Genomic DNA, 20,627 nt, shown 5'->3' with positions numbered 1-20,627 from the left:
TGAAGAAGAGTAAGCTGATGTCAGGGAGGAGACCCGTGAGCTGTCTTGGCTACTGCTCACGCTGACTCAAACCACTAGACAGTACTTGTTTCTCTGGGTTTGATAAACATCACTTGGGAGGCCTGAACTATGCTGGGAGCTCTTCAGAGAAAGGAATGGTTGGCATGGCCCCATACAGTAGAATGCCAAGCCTTGCCAGGATGCCAGCCCACACTGGCTGTCCAGAAATATCTGAAGCTTCCCATCCCAGACCTGCTGACACTCACTCGCACAGTCCATGGTGCCCACCAAAGATGGGCCACATGACATCTCAGAAATGAACCATGTCACAATGTAATTCCTACCGAGTGTTTCGCCATCTCTGATTTAATGTGGGGCTTCTCAGAAAGTTTAAACTCCATGCAGCATTAGACAAGGGAATGGGTTAGCTTAATCGTGATGTTAATAAAACACAATTTTCTTAAAGTAAAACTATTTCCTAAAGAAATTTCATAAACATCATGTCACTTCACTGACTACTAATCTGGGTCAGGAAGTTCCTTTTCTGTTCTCTAATTAGAGAAAGCAAAACCGTGTCCTAAGACACCTACCCAGGTCACGGAGCTAGAAAATAGTCATCTGATGTCCAAACGGAGGGGCTTGGTCCTCACCTGTCTGTAAGGCTAAAGAATTGACTCCTAAATGACACAAAGGGCTAAAAACAAAGCTCAGTGGTAGAGAACTTGCTTAGCAATAACATCTTAGGTTCCTAAAACCACAAGAAAACAAATGTTTCTTGCCTGATACATAGCTAAGGCTCTTGTGGCCATGTAAAGATTCCTTGGTAAAATTCTATTCCTCTGGGACTTCGGCTACTTGTCCTTCAGAGTAAACAGAAAAGGACAGCTGAGAGCTTCCTCAAGCTTTTGGCCTTTGGTCTTTTTTTTTTTTTAGGCAGTCTCACTAAGTAAGTAACCTTAGCTAGTCTAGAACTTTCTATATAGATTAGGCTTGCCCTGAAGAAGCAGTCTCCCTGTCTTTGCCTCTCAAGAGCTAGAATTACAGGTTTGGGCCACCTCCTATAGTTGGGTCTCTCTCTTGCTCTCTCTCTCTCTTTCTCTCTCTCTCTCTCTCTCTCTCTCTCTCTCTCTCTCTCTCTCATAATTTATTTTTATTTTATGTGCATTCTTCTATTTCCTGCATATACATCTGTGTGAGATTGTCAGACGCCCTGGAACTGGAGTCAGAGGGAGTTATGAAGTGCTATGTAGGTGCTGGGAACTGAACCCTGATCTGGAAGAGCTGCCAGTGTTCTTAACCACTGAGCTATCTCTCCAGCCCTTGGTTTGTCTCTTAATAATGCTTCCTGTTAAAAAAGGATTGGTGATCATTTCTTCCTGGGCTTCGCTTACTGTATCCATTGTGGCTAACTGGAAGTCTACTAAAGACTTCTCATAGGCATTTGTGTGTGTGTGTAAAGAACCCCAAGAATAGACTACTTGAGACACTCAGGAAACTGAAAACAAACACAAAAAACAACCAAAAAAACCCCAAAACAAAAACCACCAGCCTGGGGAAGAGGACCAAGCCAGCCGCTGACACTACACTATCCTGTGGGTGACATAGGCTACTTCCTGTCTCCATTGCAAACTATGGCATTAGAATTTGAGGGTGGGGTAGGATTCTACCCTTAAGAGTCACGGACACTGGGAATTCAGGAGAAACATTCCATCTTCCAACCGTTATAACCCACCCATGTTTGTGGGTGTTGACCTCTAATGCTATCTACCAGAGAGCAAGGCACCAACCCCCACCCACTGTCTCAACATCTACCATGAGTCAAACCCCCGTGGCCCTGTTTCTTTTGACCTAACCAAGCTTCACAGGCTTGTGCTAAGGCCCGTCGCCACTAGACGAGTGTAGGATACACTCATGATTTCCAGCCACAAGAACACCACACACACCTTCAGACTTGGTCACCCCAAAAGGGACTAAATAAAGGGGTCAGAAAGACTAAAAAAAACCCAATAAATTCTTTACAAAGCAGATGGTGGCTGTGATGGGGACAGGCCATGATTTGGAAGTGAACTGGGCCGGGCGGGGGGGGGGGGGCATTTCTGCCAGTTTCCTTTTACTAGTTGCAAGTTATGTTACTTTCAATTCCTGCTTTCTCTCCATAGGAAAGAGAAACCCCACAGCAAAGGAACAAGAGCCCAGAGGGTACCACCAGTCCAATCACCCTGATGCATTAACTGCCACCTGCCCCTGGGAACAGGGGGAGGCAACTTCTATGGCTGCTGGGAGCCACCAGAGGGGCCAAGGCTGATCTTGCCCGGTGTTCCCATGACCTGAAGCCTGTAGAATCCTACTGCAGGCTTACAGCCTTCTCCACATCAGGGCCCCTTCGGAGATCCCCTGAGTGGGAGTGGCCTGTGGGGTCCCTGGAAAAGAAGGAAGGGAAGCCAGGTGGAGAAAGAGGGCTGGTGTGTTGTTGTAAGCCCTATGTGAACCAAAAGTGTGTGGTTCTCCCACCCACCAGAGAGCACAGCTGGCCCTTCAGGCTGGGGGTGGATGAACCTCCTGGGTGCAGAGATGGCAGGCTCCCAAGGCCCCTGGCTCCAGGTCTACCAGAGGGAGTCAGAGCTGGTGTTGCTTCTGTTTTGTTTTCCTTTTCACTTTTCCAGCTTTACATTTTAAAAACAGAGTTGGCAGGTGGGAAAGGCTGGAGGGCTTTTCACAGCAATTTCCCTGAGCGGTTATTCCTGTCGGTGTGGTGGGGATGGTTATCTGCACTCTCACCCCAAAGAAAACAATATACCACTGTTTAAATATAGGTAAGGGTGTGAGAACTTATTAAGAGAGTCTCCAGAGGCCCCGAAAGTATGTTCAGAATTCCCTGGGTCTGTACCTGAGGCTTAAGCACCTCTGGTGGTGGCTGGGTTGTACCCTGAGTTGTATGTACCCTGCTAGGTAGCACCCAGCATGGCCTCTTAAAGATTTTCTGATGTTCTTCCTACCTGCAGCCCCAAGAGGCAAGGCCTTACCCAGATAGGTCTCAGGCCAAGGACACAGCCCCTCCCTCCTCCTCTACCCATCTAATTCCATCCCTACACTGCTGCCTTGAGGCCCAGTTAGCCGCCTGGTAGAAGGTCTGGTGGCTTACCTTACTCTGCTTTCTGTCCAGATAGAACTGATGCTGGCTAATAGCCATCGCCCAAATGGACTTGATCAATGCCGGACACGCATACCAGGTGTGCACGGCAATGCCACTGTGCCCAAAAGTCCTCCTGGTCACTGAAGCCCTGCAAAAGCAAGGAGTACAAGCTTCATTCAGTCCCTGTGGTGGTGGGGAGACACCATTCAATAAACAACTTTAAGTGAGAGCCTATTACGAGAAGGGGACAGGGGAGTTCACCCTGAAACACAAGGACACAGGTACATACACACTGAAGGGTTCACGTGGCCATGCTGTGTCTAGAAGCTGACTCCTCATGCTTTAGCCCCTGGGCAAGATGGGTCACTCTAGGTCACCTGATGGTCCTTTTTGATCTTCAATTCTTGGCAAGGAGCCAAGACAGATTTCAGAGTCAGGAAAAAAAGTTTGACAGTGCTCTTAATGCTCTTCATTAACCAGGCGATGCTGCCTGTGGGGAAGATGGGTGAATTCTTTCCTCCTCTCCACAGTCCAGAGCATTTCCTACATGGGGAGACTTCCTGCATCACTCTAAGTAGACAGATGTTCCCTGAAAGGTCTGCTTATCCAGTACAGATACATTCCCAGTGAAGTGGTAGTAGTAATCTGCTCTAAACTCCCTGGTGTGTGTGTGTGTGTGTGTGTGTGTGTGTGTGTGTGTGTGTGTGTGTGTGCTCTTTGCTACCCACTCCAATGTTTTGGATTTAGAATGAAAGACACACACACACACACACACACACACACACACACACACCCCGACCTTATTTTTATTTAATACGCCCTAAGCAACTCAATGGCTGGGCCACTCCAGGAGAAGGTTCCGGCCTGAGGAGTGAAGAACAGAGAGCGACACAGAGACACTGCCAAGATGTAAGGGTTGGAAGTCATGGCCCACAAGGGCTGCAAATAGGTTTTAGTAAGTAATAACTCAGGATATCAGAGTGTGTTAGCCTCGGGAAGGTTTGGAAGTGCCCAGCCATTGTGCTGTTTAAGACATATTAAAATAAAAGGCTACATATATATGTCTTTCATTCGTAAATCCAAAACATGAGGGTGGGTAGCGAGGACCGTGCGCACCCGCCAAAGAATTTAGAGCAGATTAACTCACTACTGCTTCATCCCAGAACATAGAGGTACTTAAGAATCAGGAGAGGGAAGGCAGAGAAAGAGGAGCCAGCCACTCCCCTAAACTGTATACACGTATAATTCTAATTGGAATATATATGGAGTAGAGAAAGGTACGTGGAGTTAAAAAATAGAAACAGGATGCATCAGTCTCAAAACATGCATGGTATTTGGTGGGGGATAAAAGGGTTCTAGGGCCACAGCCTCACTGAAGTATACTCTTTTTATTGTTGTTATGTTTTCATTTTGTTCTTTTGAAACAGGGGTTCTCTGTGTATCTCTCCTTGGCTGTCCTGAAATTCACTCTGTAGACCAGCCTGCCTCTGCCTTGCAAGTGCTGGGATTAAAGGTGTGCACCAGCGTTGCCCAGTACCTGTGAAATACATTCTACAGGATGCACTGATCGAGTCTGACATACGTTCTACAGGATACACTGATAGAGTCTGATATACGTTCTATAGGATGCACTGATAGAGTCTGATATACGTTCTATAGGATGCACTGATCGAGTCTGACATACGTTCTACAGGATACACTGATAGAGTCTGATATACGTTCTATAGGATGCACTGATAGAGTCTGACAGTTGGTCAGAGAGATGACTTGCTGCCAGACCTGACAACCTGAGTTTGATCCTTTGGGACCACGGGATATAAGGAGAGAAATGACTCCTGCAAGTTGTCTTCTGACTTCTGCTACATAGACATATATGCATATGAACACATGTACACACACACACGTGCATAGACCCATGCTGACAAAGGCAGTGCATATGCACATATACACAAATAAATGTAATTAGATATTTTTAAATATTTTAAAATCTTAGAATAAATTAAAGTGTTTGTGGTGGGGGAGGGAGGAGAGAGAGAGGAGAGAGAAGAGAAAGTGAGAGAGAGAGAGAAAAGAGAGAGAGAGAGAGAGTGAGTGAGTAAAGTGAGACTGAGAAGATGGCTCAGTGCACAAAGCACTTAACCTACAAAGTATGTGGACTTGAACTTGGCTCTCCAGAGAACTCATTAAGTTGGACTCTGTATACATCTGTGATCCCAGTGTGCTTACGATGAGACAGGAAGCAGGGACCGGACAGTAATCCCTGAAAGCTTTTGTGCCACCTAGCCTGGTCTGTGTGAATAGCAAAAAACACAAGACCCTGTCTCACACAAGGTGGAAGATGAGGACCTCTGACCCCCACATGTGTGCTGTGGCTCCCACTCACAAACCATTGTGGATACCAAAAACCAAAAAAAAAAAAAAAAAAAACAAAAACAAAAACAACAACAACAAAAAACGGGAAGAGCTGGCTGGTTGGGGTGTAAGTGGGGCTCTTGATCCATGTGTCAGAAGAAATATCAATGATTTTGAGATGAAAATATCTAATTTGGAAGAACTGTAGACTCATTGGGACTTATGAATAACAGCATTTTCTCCACCCCTCAATTTCCTTTGAAATTTCATGCTGGTTTTACTGTACTATTCTGTAAGCTAGAGATTAAACAGTGGGGCTTCTTCATACCCACATTTAAGGGGAAATTCAAATCTGGTGATTAGAAACCGGATACTAGGCAGGTTGGGTCACTCTCCAACTCCCAGTCTGGTTAAAACAAAGTTAAGGGAGAAAAAAATACCAATGAGTAAAACAGCTCTGTGGAAAGAAACTGAAAAGGGGGGGAAGAGAGAGAGGGGGAGGGGACAGGGAGAGGGAGAGAGGGAGGGGGAGTGCTTCCCCCATAGATCTTTGGGGAGTCAAGAAGCTGCCATCTGAACTCAGTATGGCTGGGAGTAAATGAACCCCCACCGCCCACCCCGAGGAAAGCTCAAGTATGTAGAAAAGTAACTTGAAATGAACTTGAGCTGTAAAATCCCGTGTACAACTCTCCAGGTAACAGAGTAAGGAAGGCTTACGTGGTTCACGGGGTCTGGGAAGCCAGTGTCACGGGGATCTACATCACATACTCAGCTTTTCACCTGCTCCATTAGGACCTTATCTCCTCTGCTCATCTCTCCTGTCAGCCCTTCCCACCTCAACGTCTGCTTTACCTAAACCTCAGCAATGGAGCAGTGTTTGCTGAACCCAGGGGAAGACAGAGACAAAGGTAGTTGAGAACTGAGACAATGGGGAGGGGCTAAAGTCCACCACAGAACCTGTGTTCTACTGGGCAGGCACAACAGGGAGAGGTGCTGGTTAGATCTGCCCCATTCCACTCAGAAAGTTATTTTGGCCCCAGGTGATGTCCCTGTCATGGTGGATTCAGGGCTGCCTTTCCTCAAGGTAAATGGTCATACTCTGAGCCCAGGCTGCCATCTTTGGGCTTTTCTGTCCACATAAAACACTCATTTCTTCAGTTGTCCATATCGCCTGAGGGCCTACCCCCACCCCCCACCCCGGCTTTGATCCTAGTAACCCCATGGGTTCCAGCTCAGATCTCTCCTCCTCAGGAAGGCCACATGACCAGGGAGGCCTTTGGTGCCCACATTATTCAGCACTTTGGTCTGTATCACTTGACACTCAGTACACTGTTCATGGGCTCTAGCCTCAGACTTCTAGGGTTCAAATCTAGCCTGTACCGTATACTAGCTACCCACAATTCATGTCTGTGCCTTGATTTATTTCCTGGGTCATAGTAAGGAACTATCTGGGGAGCACATATGTGCAAGTTTCAAACCAGTCCCTACACTTGGCAAACTCCATCAATGATTTCTTTCGCTGGTGTCCCCAACTCTGCTAACAGTTCCTGATGGAAGAGAACACTGATTCAGCCTTCCATATCTACCATAGAAGAAAATGCAAATTCTCCAAACATGTATGAGATAGATCCCTTTGGCTAAATAAGCCAAAAGCCCACTCTATGCTAAGGTATGATGTTAGGTGTCTTTCCTATATTCCTAGACCTTGGCAAAGGGAAAAGAATTTAGTAATTATATCACTGATGAGATCATAGACACAGAAGGAACACACGTGTGTGTATATAACATAGACACAGACACAAAGACACACTATACACACACACACTACACACACATACAGATACACACTACACACATACCACACATACCACACACACACACACACACACACACACACACACTGGGGTAAATTCTTTCCCTCTGTCTATTCCCTGCACTCAGGCCCACAGGTGGTCCTTTTTCTTCTTTTTTTAATGTTTGCTCTGCCAGGCATCCCCTTCTCTGTATATGATCATGGTGTAGAATTCGATTTACCCTTCTTACACTTGGACTTCTTTCCCTCTCATCTGTCCATGAATGTCCATGTTACTCTGACATAAGTTCACCTGGAAAAATAGCAGCGAGTTTCTCCTCAGCTGGATTATTATTTTTGGCATCCGCTTGCCCCTCCGTGGCCTGTGCATACGGATTGTGTTCTGCGGAGGAGGTCTTTAGACCATGAAATGCATCCCATGGTCCTGAGAACCACTGAATGAGCTATCCTTCTGCTTAACATTATCCTCTGCACCTGACTGCAGAGGCTTGGCTTCTAGAACGTTCTGTTCTCTAGTTGCTAGTCTCATGGTAACTGTGGGGCAGGGATAAACTCTCGCCTACAGTAGGAGGCTGTTCTGTGTAGATTACAAGGAGGTACACAACCCAGCTGGGTTATCAGCAGCAGCAGCAGCAGCAGCAGGCACGAGGGCTTCTGCACAAACCTCAGCCCTCTCCTTGTAGGCAATGTCTCATCCCAAGTCCCCAGCTGCCTGGAGGGCACCGCTGCTTGTCTGTCTGTTCAGAAGCAAGGTAGGGTCGCTGCTAGCACTTCCTCCTAAGCTCAGGGCTGGGGGTCACCAGGACCTGAACCCATTCTGGCTTCTCAAGTGCACATAATCTATTTAGTATCGTCTGGGGCCTACTTTCTTGTCAGTCTGCATCTGGACCTGCACACAGCAATTTATTCTTAGGGAACCCTGTTGCTGGCAGTGGGCTGCCTTCGACTATAGAATTGCCAGCACACAAAGAGGAAAAGCTTAAAGTTGGTGGTGCCCAGGCTCCTTCCCTGCAGGGCTCTCTGCAGCCCAACCTAGAACCCTATTTATTGTTCAGCATCCAACTTGGAACAGGTTTTTAGGTTTTTAAGACTGGTGTTCTCGAGTCCAATGACTGGTGCAATATAGGAAGAAGGAAAAAGAACTGCATTTATTTCATACCCACCCATAAAACTAACATTAAAAAGAAAACCATAAGCACCCAGAACCAGAATAAATGAGCCTAACCACTTTGGTTGACAGATGCCTTTCAGTCTCTACCGTCCTGCCTGAAGTAGGCTTAGCAGCTCCGGCAAGGAAGCCTTTGGTCTCCTGTCTGTTAAGAGGAAATGTCCCCATGTGACTCAAATGTGGCTCCAAAGTGCCACAATTATTCCTCCAGCATCACACACACACAGAGAGAGAGAGAGAGAGAGAGAGACAGACAGACAGACAGACAGAGACAGACAGAGACAGAGAGAGAGACAGAGACAGAGAGAGACAGAGAGACAGAGAGAGACACAGAGAGAGACAGAGAGAGAAAGACAGAGAGAGAGAGAGACAGGTGAGAATTGCTAAACACACACACACACACACACACACACACACACACACACACACACACACACACTTTGCATTTATCACCACAAAGTTTTACAGTCTGATGTGAACTCTGTCCTGGTCATGGACATAAACCATCACAACACAAAATCAATGTACAAATGGCATGCCATGCATTCCCCAAAGAAAAGGGCTCCTTGTGCTTACCTGCGAGGGTCATGAACTTCCACGGAAAACTTCTTTTCCCTGAAATACAGATTCTCCAACTGTCTCCATTGAAATATCTGGATGGAAAACAACGTAGTTTAAATTCAGGAGTAGTAAGTTCCCTGGTCACGCTGTCCCTTCTTCTCTGATTAACCTTTCAACAGCTGAGAGTTTCCTTATCAAGGCAGAGACCGTACAGTTGTCCGTGCTTCCTCCCGGTAGCCCGCCTACTACTAGTGCTCGAAACACACACACCAATAGGTGTGGATTTTTTCAGCAGGTTCCTTAACAGACACAAAACAAGTTCTCTTTAAAGTTTGCTCCCCTTTGGCTCGAGCCTTTGTTGAATTCTCCAAGACAGTTCTCAGCTCTGCAGACTTTTCCCTCCAAGGAGAGGGAGAGGAGGTGGGGGCGGGGAGCTGAGAGGAGGGAGAGGAGGAGGATCGCAGCCGGGAACACAGTGCTCAGGAGGGAGCGGTAGCCATCTGTGCACGCGGAGGGCTGAGCAGCGCTTCCTCCCCTCGAGTGCTGAAATGGGAAGGCGTTCAAATTCCCAGCCTCCCTTCGGTACTCCACTTCCTGCCGTTAATGTGTAAGAGCCTCAGACATCCTCACTCGCTGGAGGGCGGAGGCTGTGCGACCATAGTTGGGGGCAGGCGAGTCATGATCACAGTGCGTGTTTGTAATTCTTTTTTTTTTCCTTTCTCAGCACAAAGGCGTGGTGGGCGGAGCGGAGTGGGTGGGGGCAAGAGTTCTGTCCTGTGGGGACACAGAGTCAGGACAAGGGAACCCCAGGAGTCAAAGAAGCTGATCTTGAGGAGTCGGGAGGCAATTAGAGCCGCTTCCTAGGAGCAAGGAAGCGGGTGGCTTTTTCTGGATGAAAGTGAAAGTTACTTAGCGGTCTGGGGACCGTCACCAGGGGCTAAAGCTCTGTGTACCGGAGTTTGCATTTATTTTATTCACGCGGCTTCCATTTCCTTTTATATGCTTAGCATGTGAGTTTGCTTTGCTCCAGAGTAAAGCAGGGTTCTTGTTTTTCCTGTGAGAATGGCTGATTTTGCTTGTAACCCCCTCTGTCTACTATGTGGAGGCTTAGCACAGCTTTTTAGGTTTTGCTCCAGACTGAGGTCCCAGCTCTATTCCAGCACCCACCTTTCCCACGCAAAGACCATTATTTCCCAGTATTCCGTGAGCCCCGTTTTCTCCAGGCCCAGGATGTTTACCACCCAAGTAAAACTGAGCAGCAACTAAAACTGGTTTCGAGAGAGGCTGCATTCTTTCACGTTCACACTCTCCTCTATGGAATTCTAAATGATCCCGTCTGCATGGGTAATGGGAAGGGCAAGGGGTGATGAGTGGCTCTGACTCAGGAGCTACCTCTTCATCCACACTGCCTTCTACTCTGAAGCCAGAGACTAGAGACTTTCCTGTCTCTCTGGAGATCAGTCGCAAGTGGGTGGAGGGACATTGGAAAGAAAGCAAATGCTCTAAAATCTTGTGCTGGCTCAGATGGCTCCTGGTCCATCCTGTCTGAGAAGGATTTTTTGGTCACTTAAACACACAGAACTATGTCTCAGCCAGTGGGTGCTCTGCCACCATGAATCCCTGAGTGTAGATACTTTGAGTCTGCTACCTTCGTCTTGGGTATAGATACCGCAACTAGACTTCACCACAGCCATACAGGCAGCAGAACCACTGGACTCTATGACCTTGGCTTCGTGCATAACTTGCCATACCGTAGCATGCTATGGCAAGACACAGAGTTTTTACGGTCAGAAGCTTCTGTTTAAATCCAGGCTCCCTTCCTTCCACGTCACTAGCTAAGTAAGTTGTAGTAATTCGGCTCTAGATGGATCTTAACCACAGCAGGTCCTGGGCTCAGGCTGGGCAAGGGAATAGAAATAAGTAATCAACAGACATGGATCTCACTGTCATGGATCTCTAGAGCTTCTAGATCCTGGCAAAAGAGAGAGGGTGACTGCACAACCACCAGAGTTCTTCTCTAAAATCTCCCACGTCTTAACTTGGAGCTTAAAGAATTAAATTAGATTATGTGTGTGCTAGATATCTTACAGCAAGTATAAAGGATTATTTACCACTTCTCCCCAAAGAAAGATATGTCCTTCTTAGACCCTACCCTGTACCAACTCTAACAAAGCAACGTGGACCCTGTACAGGACTGGCTTTATGGATGTGTGACTCAAGTGCCCCTTGCTCAAGAGGGTCATTCGCTTGCTGCTGCCATCTTGAAATTTCCAATGTGTTTTGATCTATTTGGCATGGGCCCTACAAGTGATATATCTGGTCCTGGTCTTGGTAGCATGGAGTAGGGGTTGGGAGTTAAGGACCCCATCTGTATCTGATGTACAGATCAGAGAAAGTAGACCCCTCCCTGGGAGGCAAGGAAGTTACACCTGACACAAACACTCAGGAGAAAGCCCCACTTGTGTATTTTTTTCAGGAGTGCCTCCAGGCCCGATAAAGAACCCTGGAGCACAACCCTCTGAGGGTTGGTTTCCTGGCAACTCCTCCTTCCCCAGCTCCTTGAAAAAATCCAAACCACAAACCATGCCTTTCCTCTAAGTGGTCCCTGCTGCTGTGTAGTGTGGAGATCCGTGTGTCTGCCAAAGGCCCAAATAGAACCATCTGGGCGTGCTGCAGCCCCTCATCTTTAGCCAGGGTGGCTGTCCAGGGAAAGGGGTGGGGCTTCCACTTCAGTGCTGCTCTGAAGGGTGAACACTGGAGTCATGGCTCTCAGGGTGTGTCCACAGGGTAATGCATTTTCTGTAGAAAATTTCGTAGCTGGGACAAAGCAATAGAGTCCCTGATAGCTGTTTTAGCACAACTTTATTTTGGTTTTTATTTTGCAAAGTAAATACTGAGAAGGAAAGCTGGGAGTAGACAGTTTTTCTAGATTAGAAAACCTTCTAATCTTCTTGGGGACATCGGAAGTGTCCTGCAGAACTGGATGAGGATAGGCAGGCAGGCAACAACACTGGCTACTGATTTTTTTTTTTTTCTCACTTAGGAGAGGGGTGGAGCTAGGGACCCATCCAGCTGCTCGAGGTTGGGGGAAGCAGGAACTAGAAGGCTGAAGGGGTGGAGAGGGCAGAGACAGCTGCTGCTGGCAGGAAAGGCTGGATGTCATTTAAGCTAAAGGCACTCTGCTCTTCATGGGGGTCTGGGGCATTTTTGTTCATATGACGTTAAAGCCCCTGGCTGCTGGACACTCAGTTTTAAGGCTGGCATTGCAAAACGAACCAACCAACCAAAACCAAAAATCCAAAACAAAACAAAACAAAAGCAACCAAACAGACCAATAAAAACCGACAATATGGAGAGAGGCAAAGGGGAGATGTCCAGTTTCCTGTTTTCCTGTAAATATCGGGGGATGAGCTCTCACTCTGCTGGTACTGCACCATCCCTGGGGGCTGCTCAGGAGGAGCCCCCATGCCCTGGTTTGCAGAGACGACAACCCATCCCTGGCACTATGATTTGGGATGTGTCATAAAGACACACCAGACAGTCGTGGCAATGACTGGGCTAGCTCCCTAAAGACTTCAGCTACTTCTATGCCCAACAATCTAATTATAAACTCAACTATGTGGTCCTATCAATAATCAGAGTTTCTACTGATCAATACCTGTTAAATCAGGGCATTTTGGCTATGCATCTCCACAAATCCCCACAGACACTTTTGTTTCCTTGCTCACTGAGCAGCCCCCTCCCTGCCCTTTGTGAAGAAAAACTGCAAATTTTCTTGAGGGTGAAGGAAAAGAAACAAGGCACACAAGAAGTGAGGGGAAACTGCCTCGGGCCACACAACTGGTTTCCGAAGGAACCAGAAATAGAAGTCCAAGGCACCTGGTCCATTACTCCAGCTGCTAATTATGCTGCGTTCCCGGGACCCCGCCAATTAGCGAGAACAGCTCTCACTCACTGATGCGTGGTTAACTTTACAAGTGGAGTGCTTTCTCACAAAGGAGCAACCAGGCGGCGGCTGTGAGAAAGGGGCTTCCAGCCAGGCTTGTTCTCCCAGACATGATCACTCTGCTTTGCTTTCACACTATAAATATAATAATAATACGAATAATACATGTGTCCTCCTTTCTTGTAGATCTACCTTCATCCAGGCTCTACAGAGCACCTGCCTCAACACTCAGCAGCCTCAGTCAGAGACTAAGAGACGACAATAGTCTTAGTTATGAATGGACGTGGGGATATAACAATAGCCTTAGTTATGACTGGAGCTTGCGTAGGAAATAAAAGCGTTAACCTAGCATGGTGGCTCTTGCTTGTGAGCCCATCACTCAGAAGGCTGAGGCAAGAGGATCAGCCTCAGATACTATCAAGTCCCTGTCTCTGATAATAAGGATTGTGGTAATTGTACGAGTTAAGAGGTTTCTAAAGATGGCTTAGAGGAACCATCAGGAAGGGGTTTTACTAAACCAGTGTTTGCTACCATCATTGGAACCCCAATGGTCCCAGATAAGGGCTCTCAGCCTTTGACCTAGGCTTCCTAGGGTCACAGGTCCTCTACTGTCTCATTCTGGTCCCAAGTGCCCTCATGTATAAAACCAAGAAGGGAAACATTTATCCATGGAGAGCAAACAAAAGTGGCTAATAACTATTGTCTTTGGGCCCTGAATATGACAAGGTGCTCTATAAATCCTTAATGAGCAGGGGCCTCCCAGACCCTGGCTCCAATTAGTCCACTAGATTCACACATCCTGTGCATGGCTGAGGACGAGGCCTCGGCTCCACTGGACTTCCTCTCCAGCCAGCACTTGTGAAGCATTGTGGGCTGGCATGTGGAGTAGGCGGCAGGCTGTCAGGATGGTGTAGAAATAACGACTTGAGAGGAAGCCCAGCCTAATGGCTCTGATTCTCCACCAGGACTTTAGGGAGCCTTGTCTTCCTCCTGTCCCCGAGGCTGAGTCATAGAGCCCCTAAATGACCTCCCTGTGAGTAACTTCCTGCTTCATCCAGAGGGACCATTATACAGAATCCAATCAGCCATCTGGATCGCGTCCTCCTTTCCCAGATGAAGTTGCTCTGGTGGGCAGAGACTCAGAGCCGCCAGAGGTTAAGTATGTGATTGATGTTGGGACCTGGCTTGTGACTTCTTGTCCTGGTCTTTTTCTATTGTGCCACAAAGCCCCAGTGAAGAGCAAGAACAATGATGCTTCAGATCCTAGAGAGACTAGCTTTGGCCATCTGATGGCACATGATGTTGCGTACATTCCAAACACGCCCAAGTTCTCAAAGAGGAGGACACATATAGTAATGGTCCCCAAGCACAGAACAAGACAGAAAGACAAAAACAAAACAACAAAATAAAAAACAAAAACAAACCCCACTTCCTAATTTCACTTCTGCTCTTTCCTGAGACACCATCACACATGACTCCCTGCGTTTATCTTTCTATCAGGACATTAAAAAAATGAGGCATCAAATAGAGGTGCCACAGAAAATTCCCAATGTCGTGCATGCAGGGGACTTGGTCTCGTGCATCCCGGGAATGTATGGGAGAAGACAGAAGCAGGCATCCGAATGAGGAAGAAGAGTTGGGACTTTGTGTCCATTTTAAATATGGACACAAATACTTTTGTAGGCGTCCAATATGGTTTACTCTATTTATAAAGAAAAGAGAGGCAGAGGTATTGTGGTCGACCACAGATCTCCATCTAATCTAAGCTCTTTTATCCACTGGCATTTGTGGATGTCTGCTTGGTACTGGCTATGCTCCTGGGCAAGAGGAAGAACACGACACCCAGCGTGTATTTTTTTTAAGACTTATTTATTTATTATATGTGTGTACACTGTAGCTGTCTTCAGACACTCCAGAAGAGGGCATCAGATTTTTGTTACAGATGGTTGTGAGCCACATGTGGTTGCTGGGATCTGAACTCGGGACCTTTGGAAGAGCAGTTGATGCTCTTAACCACTGAGCCATCTCACCAGCCCCCAGCATGTATTTCTACAGCTATCCCTTCACCCCACAGTGTATGCGTCTGCTCGTCCTTCCGCCCAGGGGTTGAAAATATTTGAAAAAAATTATATGGACTGAACACTGTTTTTTTGTTTTTTGTTTTTGTTATTTTAAATCTTGTCACTATTCCCAAATGGATATCATACCATAACTACTTCCATAGCATTTCTACTGAATTAAGCACTACAAACCTGATAGACATGAGTTAAAGTATTTGGGAACCTGAACATGTTGGCTTCCATCTATAATCCTAGTACTCAAAGGGCTGAGGCAGAAGATTGTTGGCAGTTTGAATCCAGATTAGGATGCACAGTGTAGAGAGTCCCAGGCCAGGCTCAGTTAAACAGTGAAACCCTGCTTCTAGAACTGAAAGAAGTGAAAGTATAGAGACAATCATAATGGGTCATAGGCAAATACTGCATTATTTTATGTAAGGGGTTTACTAACCCAAGGCTCTGGAACTAACTAATCGCCGTGGACAATGAAGGCCAGCTTCCATTGCCAACTCTCAGGTCACTCCATCATCAAAGGAATTCAGGGTAGGAACTCAAAGCAGGAATCTTGCAGCAGGGACTGAAGTAGGAGCCATGGAAGAATGCTGCCTACTAGCTCCCCACTGCCTCCCCACAAACAGGATCACTTTCCCAGGGATAGCACTGCCCATAATGAGCCTGGCTCTTCACCATCCATCACTGATGAAGGAAACGCCTCACAGGCAGGCTACCTTGCAGGCTCGTCTTACAGAGGCATTTACTTTGCTGAAGTTCCCTATTGACAGATGAGTCTAGCTTATGTCCACGTTGACAAAAACCTAGCCAACACAAAGACAACAACAAGATAACCTTGGCCTGGCAGTCAAAGGTTCTCCCTTCTGGCCCTGAACGTGCAAAGCCTTTTAAATTCGAATCTCTAAAATGAGATAGTCATATATTCTGTGCATATATAGGTCAGAGCTGGCATTGCAAATTCAAAACAACTCAATACCATTCTCTTGGATTCATTACAACAACAACAATAAGCAAATAACAACAACAAAAATAAAACAAAATAATAGACATTAAGAGCACAGGATTCAAAGGCATAGTATCTATCAAGTATTTGATGGCTATGTATCTTTAGAAACTTTGTGTCTTTATTCATTTTAGAACTAATACTATGAATAACAATACTTTCCTATAATGCTGCTGAACTAATGCATCAGTAGATACAGAGTGTCTAGTCAGCGTTCAGCCACTGCTCACTATTCTGATGGCTGTTTCTTGTTACTCAGTACACACTACTCTCCTTCCTAATGTAAAACATGAAAATGCTGCTTCTAGTTTTCTCATGTACCAGCTAAAGTTCAAGTTTGCACAATTTTTTTGAAAGATGATGAATATGTTACCAAGGGTATTAAAATATTTTCCTTACATGTTTTACATTTATTTATTTATTTATTTATTTAGTGTGTGAGAGACAGAGACAGAGACAGAGAAAGGCTGTCTGGGGCAGGGGGGGCGGGGGGTGGGTCAGAGGACAAAGTGTAGGCGTTGTTTCTCTTCTTCTACTCTGTGGGTTCCAGAGATAGAACTCAGGCTATCAGACTGGGTGACAAGTGCCTTTACCATCCCCCAAATCTTATCTTCTCAACTGAAATTTTCACATGGTAAGCATGAGCCTAGCCCAAGGCTCTTCATTCTATTTGGGCAGAGTTCAAGATATTCTCTTTGAGTTGTTTGTCCCAGTCATTTCTAGCGGATTCTGTCACCTGCTGATGTATATATAACTCTCTTTATATCATCTCCATCACATGAATCACCCCAAATTGCATCGATTTGTGATGTTACAATGCATACTAGGCAAGCACCCTACCAAGCCACAACCCCAATCCCATCGCAATGTGACCAGGGATCATCTTGACCATTGTCCTGCTATGACATTTAATCTCAGAATATTGATCTGAAAAATCAAATGTTCTCCTATAATAGAACTTAGTGAGGTTAGACACCATGGGGACCAAATTAGGCCCTTCCAAATTAACAAACTATGACCACAGGCAGTGAATAGAGGCACATGTCCTCCATACTTTATTCAGCATTCACAAGCATCTATTTCCTCTTGGAGATGCTTGCACACCCAGCAACTAGAACAATGGCTACTTTTTCTCCACAGCCAGATCTAATGGACTCAATGTGTTTACTCAGCCTGGTCTCCCCTCCCCTTTCACTGTCAGACACCAGGGACTCCAAACTAACATGGTTAACCCAGTGACAGATGCCCAGAGCGCGGAACATGGACCTTTTAATGGATGGCCTCTTTTTAACCCATCAAAAACCTTTTAGTTTCATTTAGCTTAAGAATCATTAGGAGGCCAGCCAATCCTTAACAGAGCCTGGAGAGAAACAGACCATTTGCTCCCCTCCTCCACTAGATTTGATTTCTTGTTGTCTTCTTCCCCTGAGGAGCTGTCTCTAGATGACTTTCTCCTCTCCATGTCAGCTTTTTCTTGCAGAAAGAGTTTAGAAGCTTCAGCAAGGATGAATACTTTCAGGAGGCACTGTGTTTGTGTTTTCCTTTCTCTTCCAGATATAATTACCATCCCCCACTCTCACACCAACCCCCCCCCATCCTCGTTGAGCATGGCTCTAGGGGGATGGGGTCAGTGCCTGCATTGTGAAACATGCACTTTAACTAGACTTCCTCCGTGTGAGCACTATGCCCCAGTGCTATGTGGCACACCAGTTCCTCCCTTAAAAAGACTTTCCTTAGTAGGTAGAATCAGTCACTATTGTGATTCAGGTTGGATTTAGAGTCACCTAGGAGACACAGCTCTTGGCATGCCTGCTAGTTGTTTCTAAGGGAGTTCAACCAAGTTAACCCACCCTGAACGTGGGAGCCACAATTCCTCTGACTGAAGTCCAGGATAATAAAATGGGAAGGAGAAGCCGAGCGAAGTACCAGTGTCGTCTCTTGGGTCTTCCTGAGAGTTAGACATGATGTAACCAGTTAAGGTCTGCTCCGGCTGGCAGGCGCCGGCTGTGAAGCCAAGTAAAGCCGTCCTTCTTCAAGCTGCCTCTGCAGCAGTGGGAAGAGTAACTAATCCTTGGCCGAGAAAAGATAGGGGGTGACTAAGTGTCAACCTCCGGACTTGGTCCCTGTACTGAGGAAGCCGTAAGGGGTTCTAAAGTGTTCATTTCCATGTAGTGTTTGAGTACTTTGGAGGACAGAGTTAGTTTGTGTGGAAAAAGTTGTACTTTTCTATTTGTTTTCGAGGCGAGCATGTCAGTACTCGGGTACTGAGGTGCTTGGTCCAAGGGCGAGGCATCATTTCAACAACCTCACCCCCTTGGTGGAGGTCACCTGACCCTGGGGAAAGCTGAGATGGGAGGCAGAAGATGATGACAACAGTTACCAGTGAATAGCTGCTCACCTTAAAGGTGATCCACCCCATCACCCGTGTGGACTGAAAAGAAAGGCAGCAAGGGAACGAGGGCCCTTTAAGGACCATTATTTAACAGCATCTTGTTTGTATATTCACACCCCTGGTGCTTCAAGAACTGCCCTTCTTGATGACAAGGACAGGTACTTCCTAAACCGGTTGAGCTGATTTTATTTACTTGTTTGTGTATTGGTTTGTCAAGACAGGATTTTTCTGTATAGCCCCATTTGCCCCGGAACTCACTCTATAGATCAGGCTGGCCTTGAACTCAGGGATCCACCTGTCTGTCTCCGCAGTGCGAGGGCTAAAGGTGTGTTCCACCACTCAGAACATGATTTTATTTTATTGTCTTGAAACTTGTAGCCCAGCATGGGCTTGATTGCCGATCCTCTTACCTTTTCTTTTCAAGGGCTGGGGTTACACTGTGCACAGCTACGCAGTGCTAGTGAGCACTCTACCAACTGAGTCAATCCCTAGCTCCTCCGGACCTGGTTTATGTGGAAACTGGGGGAGGCTCCTTACATGCTGCTGAGAATTGAGGTGCAAGACCTCTCCACTTGGACAGGGATCTGGTTTGAGGCTGCTACATTGGTGGCAGGAAGCAGATCTCCGGCTTGCTTCCCGGCCAGCTAAAGGATGAACCCTTTGTGTCGTGCAGGCTGCTCAGCAGCCATGCCTGTCACTGGCAGGAAGTAGGCAGCTTGGTCTGAGGTTTTTGCTACAAGATCTGACCACCCAGCTTTTCTGAGGCATGCAATGGCCTGGGCAGAGCCTCCCTCTCTGTAGCTGAGGTCCTGGTTGCTATTCTTTTATGGATTTCCCTGCTGGAGCCATGCCTTCTCCAGAAAGAAGATGCTAAGTTCTAGGAGTGAAGACTTCAACTCCCATATTCCAGTCATTCCAGAATGACTGGTCCTAGGGTTCAAGCTCTGGTATCCCATTCCCCTTCTCCTCCCCCAGGAGGAATTCTGAAGTGGTCGGGTCAGTTTGAAGATTTCCTGAACTTACAGGGGCTGGGGAGGGCAGAGGAAAACAACCGAGCATGCTCAGCAGCCTGCCCTGAGCTATGTCCTCTCATCAGGGATATTCCTGTAATCACAGGCTTCCCAGCCCGGTCTGGGTAGTTCTCCCAGGTAGCTAGCTCTACCCACCCCTCTGCCTAAGTCATCAGCATCCATTGCTGCAGCTGACCTTTCACTCAGATGTCTCCGCCACGCTCAAGCCTAGGGAATGTACAGTGCTTGAGGCAAGTCAGTCTCTCACCTGCTACCCAGTAACTGTAGGCTGAGTATGTGAGTAGAGAAAGAACTGGAGGAAGGAGTCACGGCAAACCCAGTTCAGAGACGTGCAAGGTCGCAAGACGGCATGTGACCACAGCGCAAGGTCGCAAGACGGCATGTGACCACAGTGCAAGGTCGCAAGATGGCATGTGACCACCACGTGCACTAGAGCTCCAACTCAGGCGGCTTCCACAAAGTAGGGAACACCGATTAAGGCGGGTGCTTCATTAAAGGTGCACTTCCAGGGTTAGGAAGGTAACTCAGCCAGGAAAGTGTTTGGTGTGGAAGGATGGAGACCTGAATTTGAGCCTCGGAACCTATGCATGTTGGCACGGAAGTACCATCCTAGAGTCGGGAAGGCTCTGGGATGTGCTGGTCAGTCAGCCTAGCTGAACCTGTGAGCCCCGGTCCAATGTTTTCAAAAAACAAGATGGAAGGCACCCGGGGAACAACATTCAATGTTGACTTCCACATGCACATGCACCATACGCACATATGTGTATACACAGGACCACCCTCCCTCAACTGCACATGGCATGCGGAAGGGGCAGTCACAGCCAGACCAAGAGGAAAGAGTGGTCAAGAACTCAGCTTCCTATTTCTACTCAGTGTGATCCCCCAAAGAACGAGGGATGTCTATAACCCCAGAATCCTGGAATTCTCCTCCTGCTTGGACTGAACAGCTCATCGTGTGTAGAAATTGCCTGTCTGCTCAAGGTTCCTTCTCAGTACAATCTGAGCAGGGCAGATCCCAGCAGTAGATTCTTGGCTGATTAGCAGGATCTGTTGCTTAGACTCTGCCTAGTGAGGAAAACTGTATTTATTGGGTCCTAGCTGTGCTGGGGATGGGTGTTAAACAGGTTTAGCAGTTTTTAGGGAGGTCGGGGCACCCTGG

The 20,627-nt window shown here is 47.0% G+C and overlaps 1 protein-coding gene across 13 annotated transcripts in view, besides 1 other annotated feature; it reads right to left on the bottom strand.

Moving 5' to 3' along the window:
* Frmd4a (FERM domain containing 4A) overlaps nucleotides 1–20,627 on the bottom strand; it is a 596,394-nt gene that overhangs the window by 44,711 nt on the left and 531,056 nt on the right. For 12 of the 13 annotated variants that reach the window (XM_006497439.4, NM_001347086.1, NM_172475.3 and 9 more), the window contains 2 exons: nucleotides 9,043–9,119; nucleotides 3,143–3,281 (listed from right to left, as the gene is read on the bottom strand). In XM_006497439.4, coding sequence (XP_006497502.1) covers nucleotides 3,143–3,281; nucleotides 9,043–9,119 — 216 coding nt within the window. Of the gene's footprint in view, nucleotides 1–3,142; nucleotides 3,282–9,042; nucleotides 9,580–20,627 lie in introns of those variants that run through there. The other variant, NM_001177844.1, reaches the window with a different exon arrangement.
* Nucleotides 11,458–13,189: an enhancer, noted in NCBI's record as "VISTA enhancer mm422". NCBI's record gives its function as "enhancer in: forebrain[4/7] | limb[4/7]" and the evidence as "EXISTENCE:transgenic organism evidence [ECO:0001131][PMID:17130149]".

Source organism: Mus musculus, chromosome 2 (assembly GCF_000001635.26).
Source record: "Mus musculus strain C57BL/6J chromosome 2, GRCm38.p6 C57BL/6J".
In the NCBI taxonomy this organism is placed as follows: domain Eukaryota; kingdom Metazoa; phylum Chordata; class Mammalia; order Rodentia; family Muridae; genus Mus; species Mus musculus.
The sequence above is the reverse complement of the archived record's forward strand: the minus strand, read 5'-3'. Positions and strand labels throughout refer to the sequence as shown.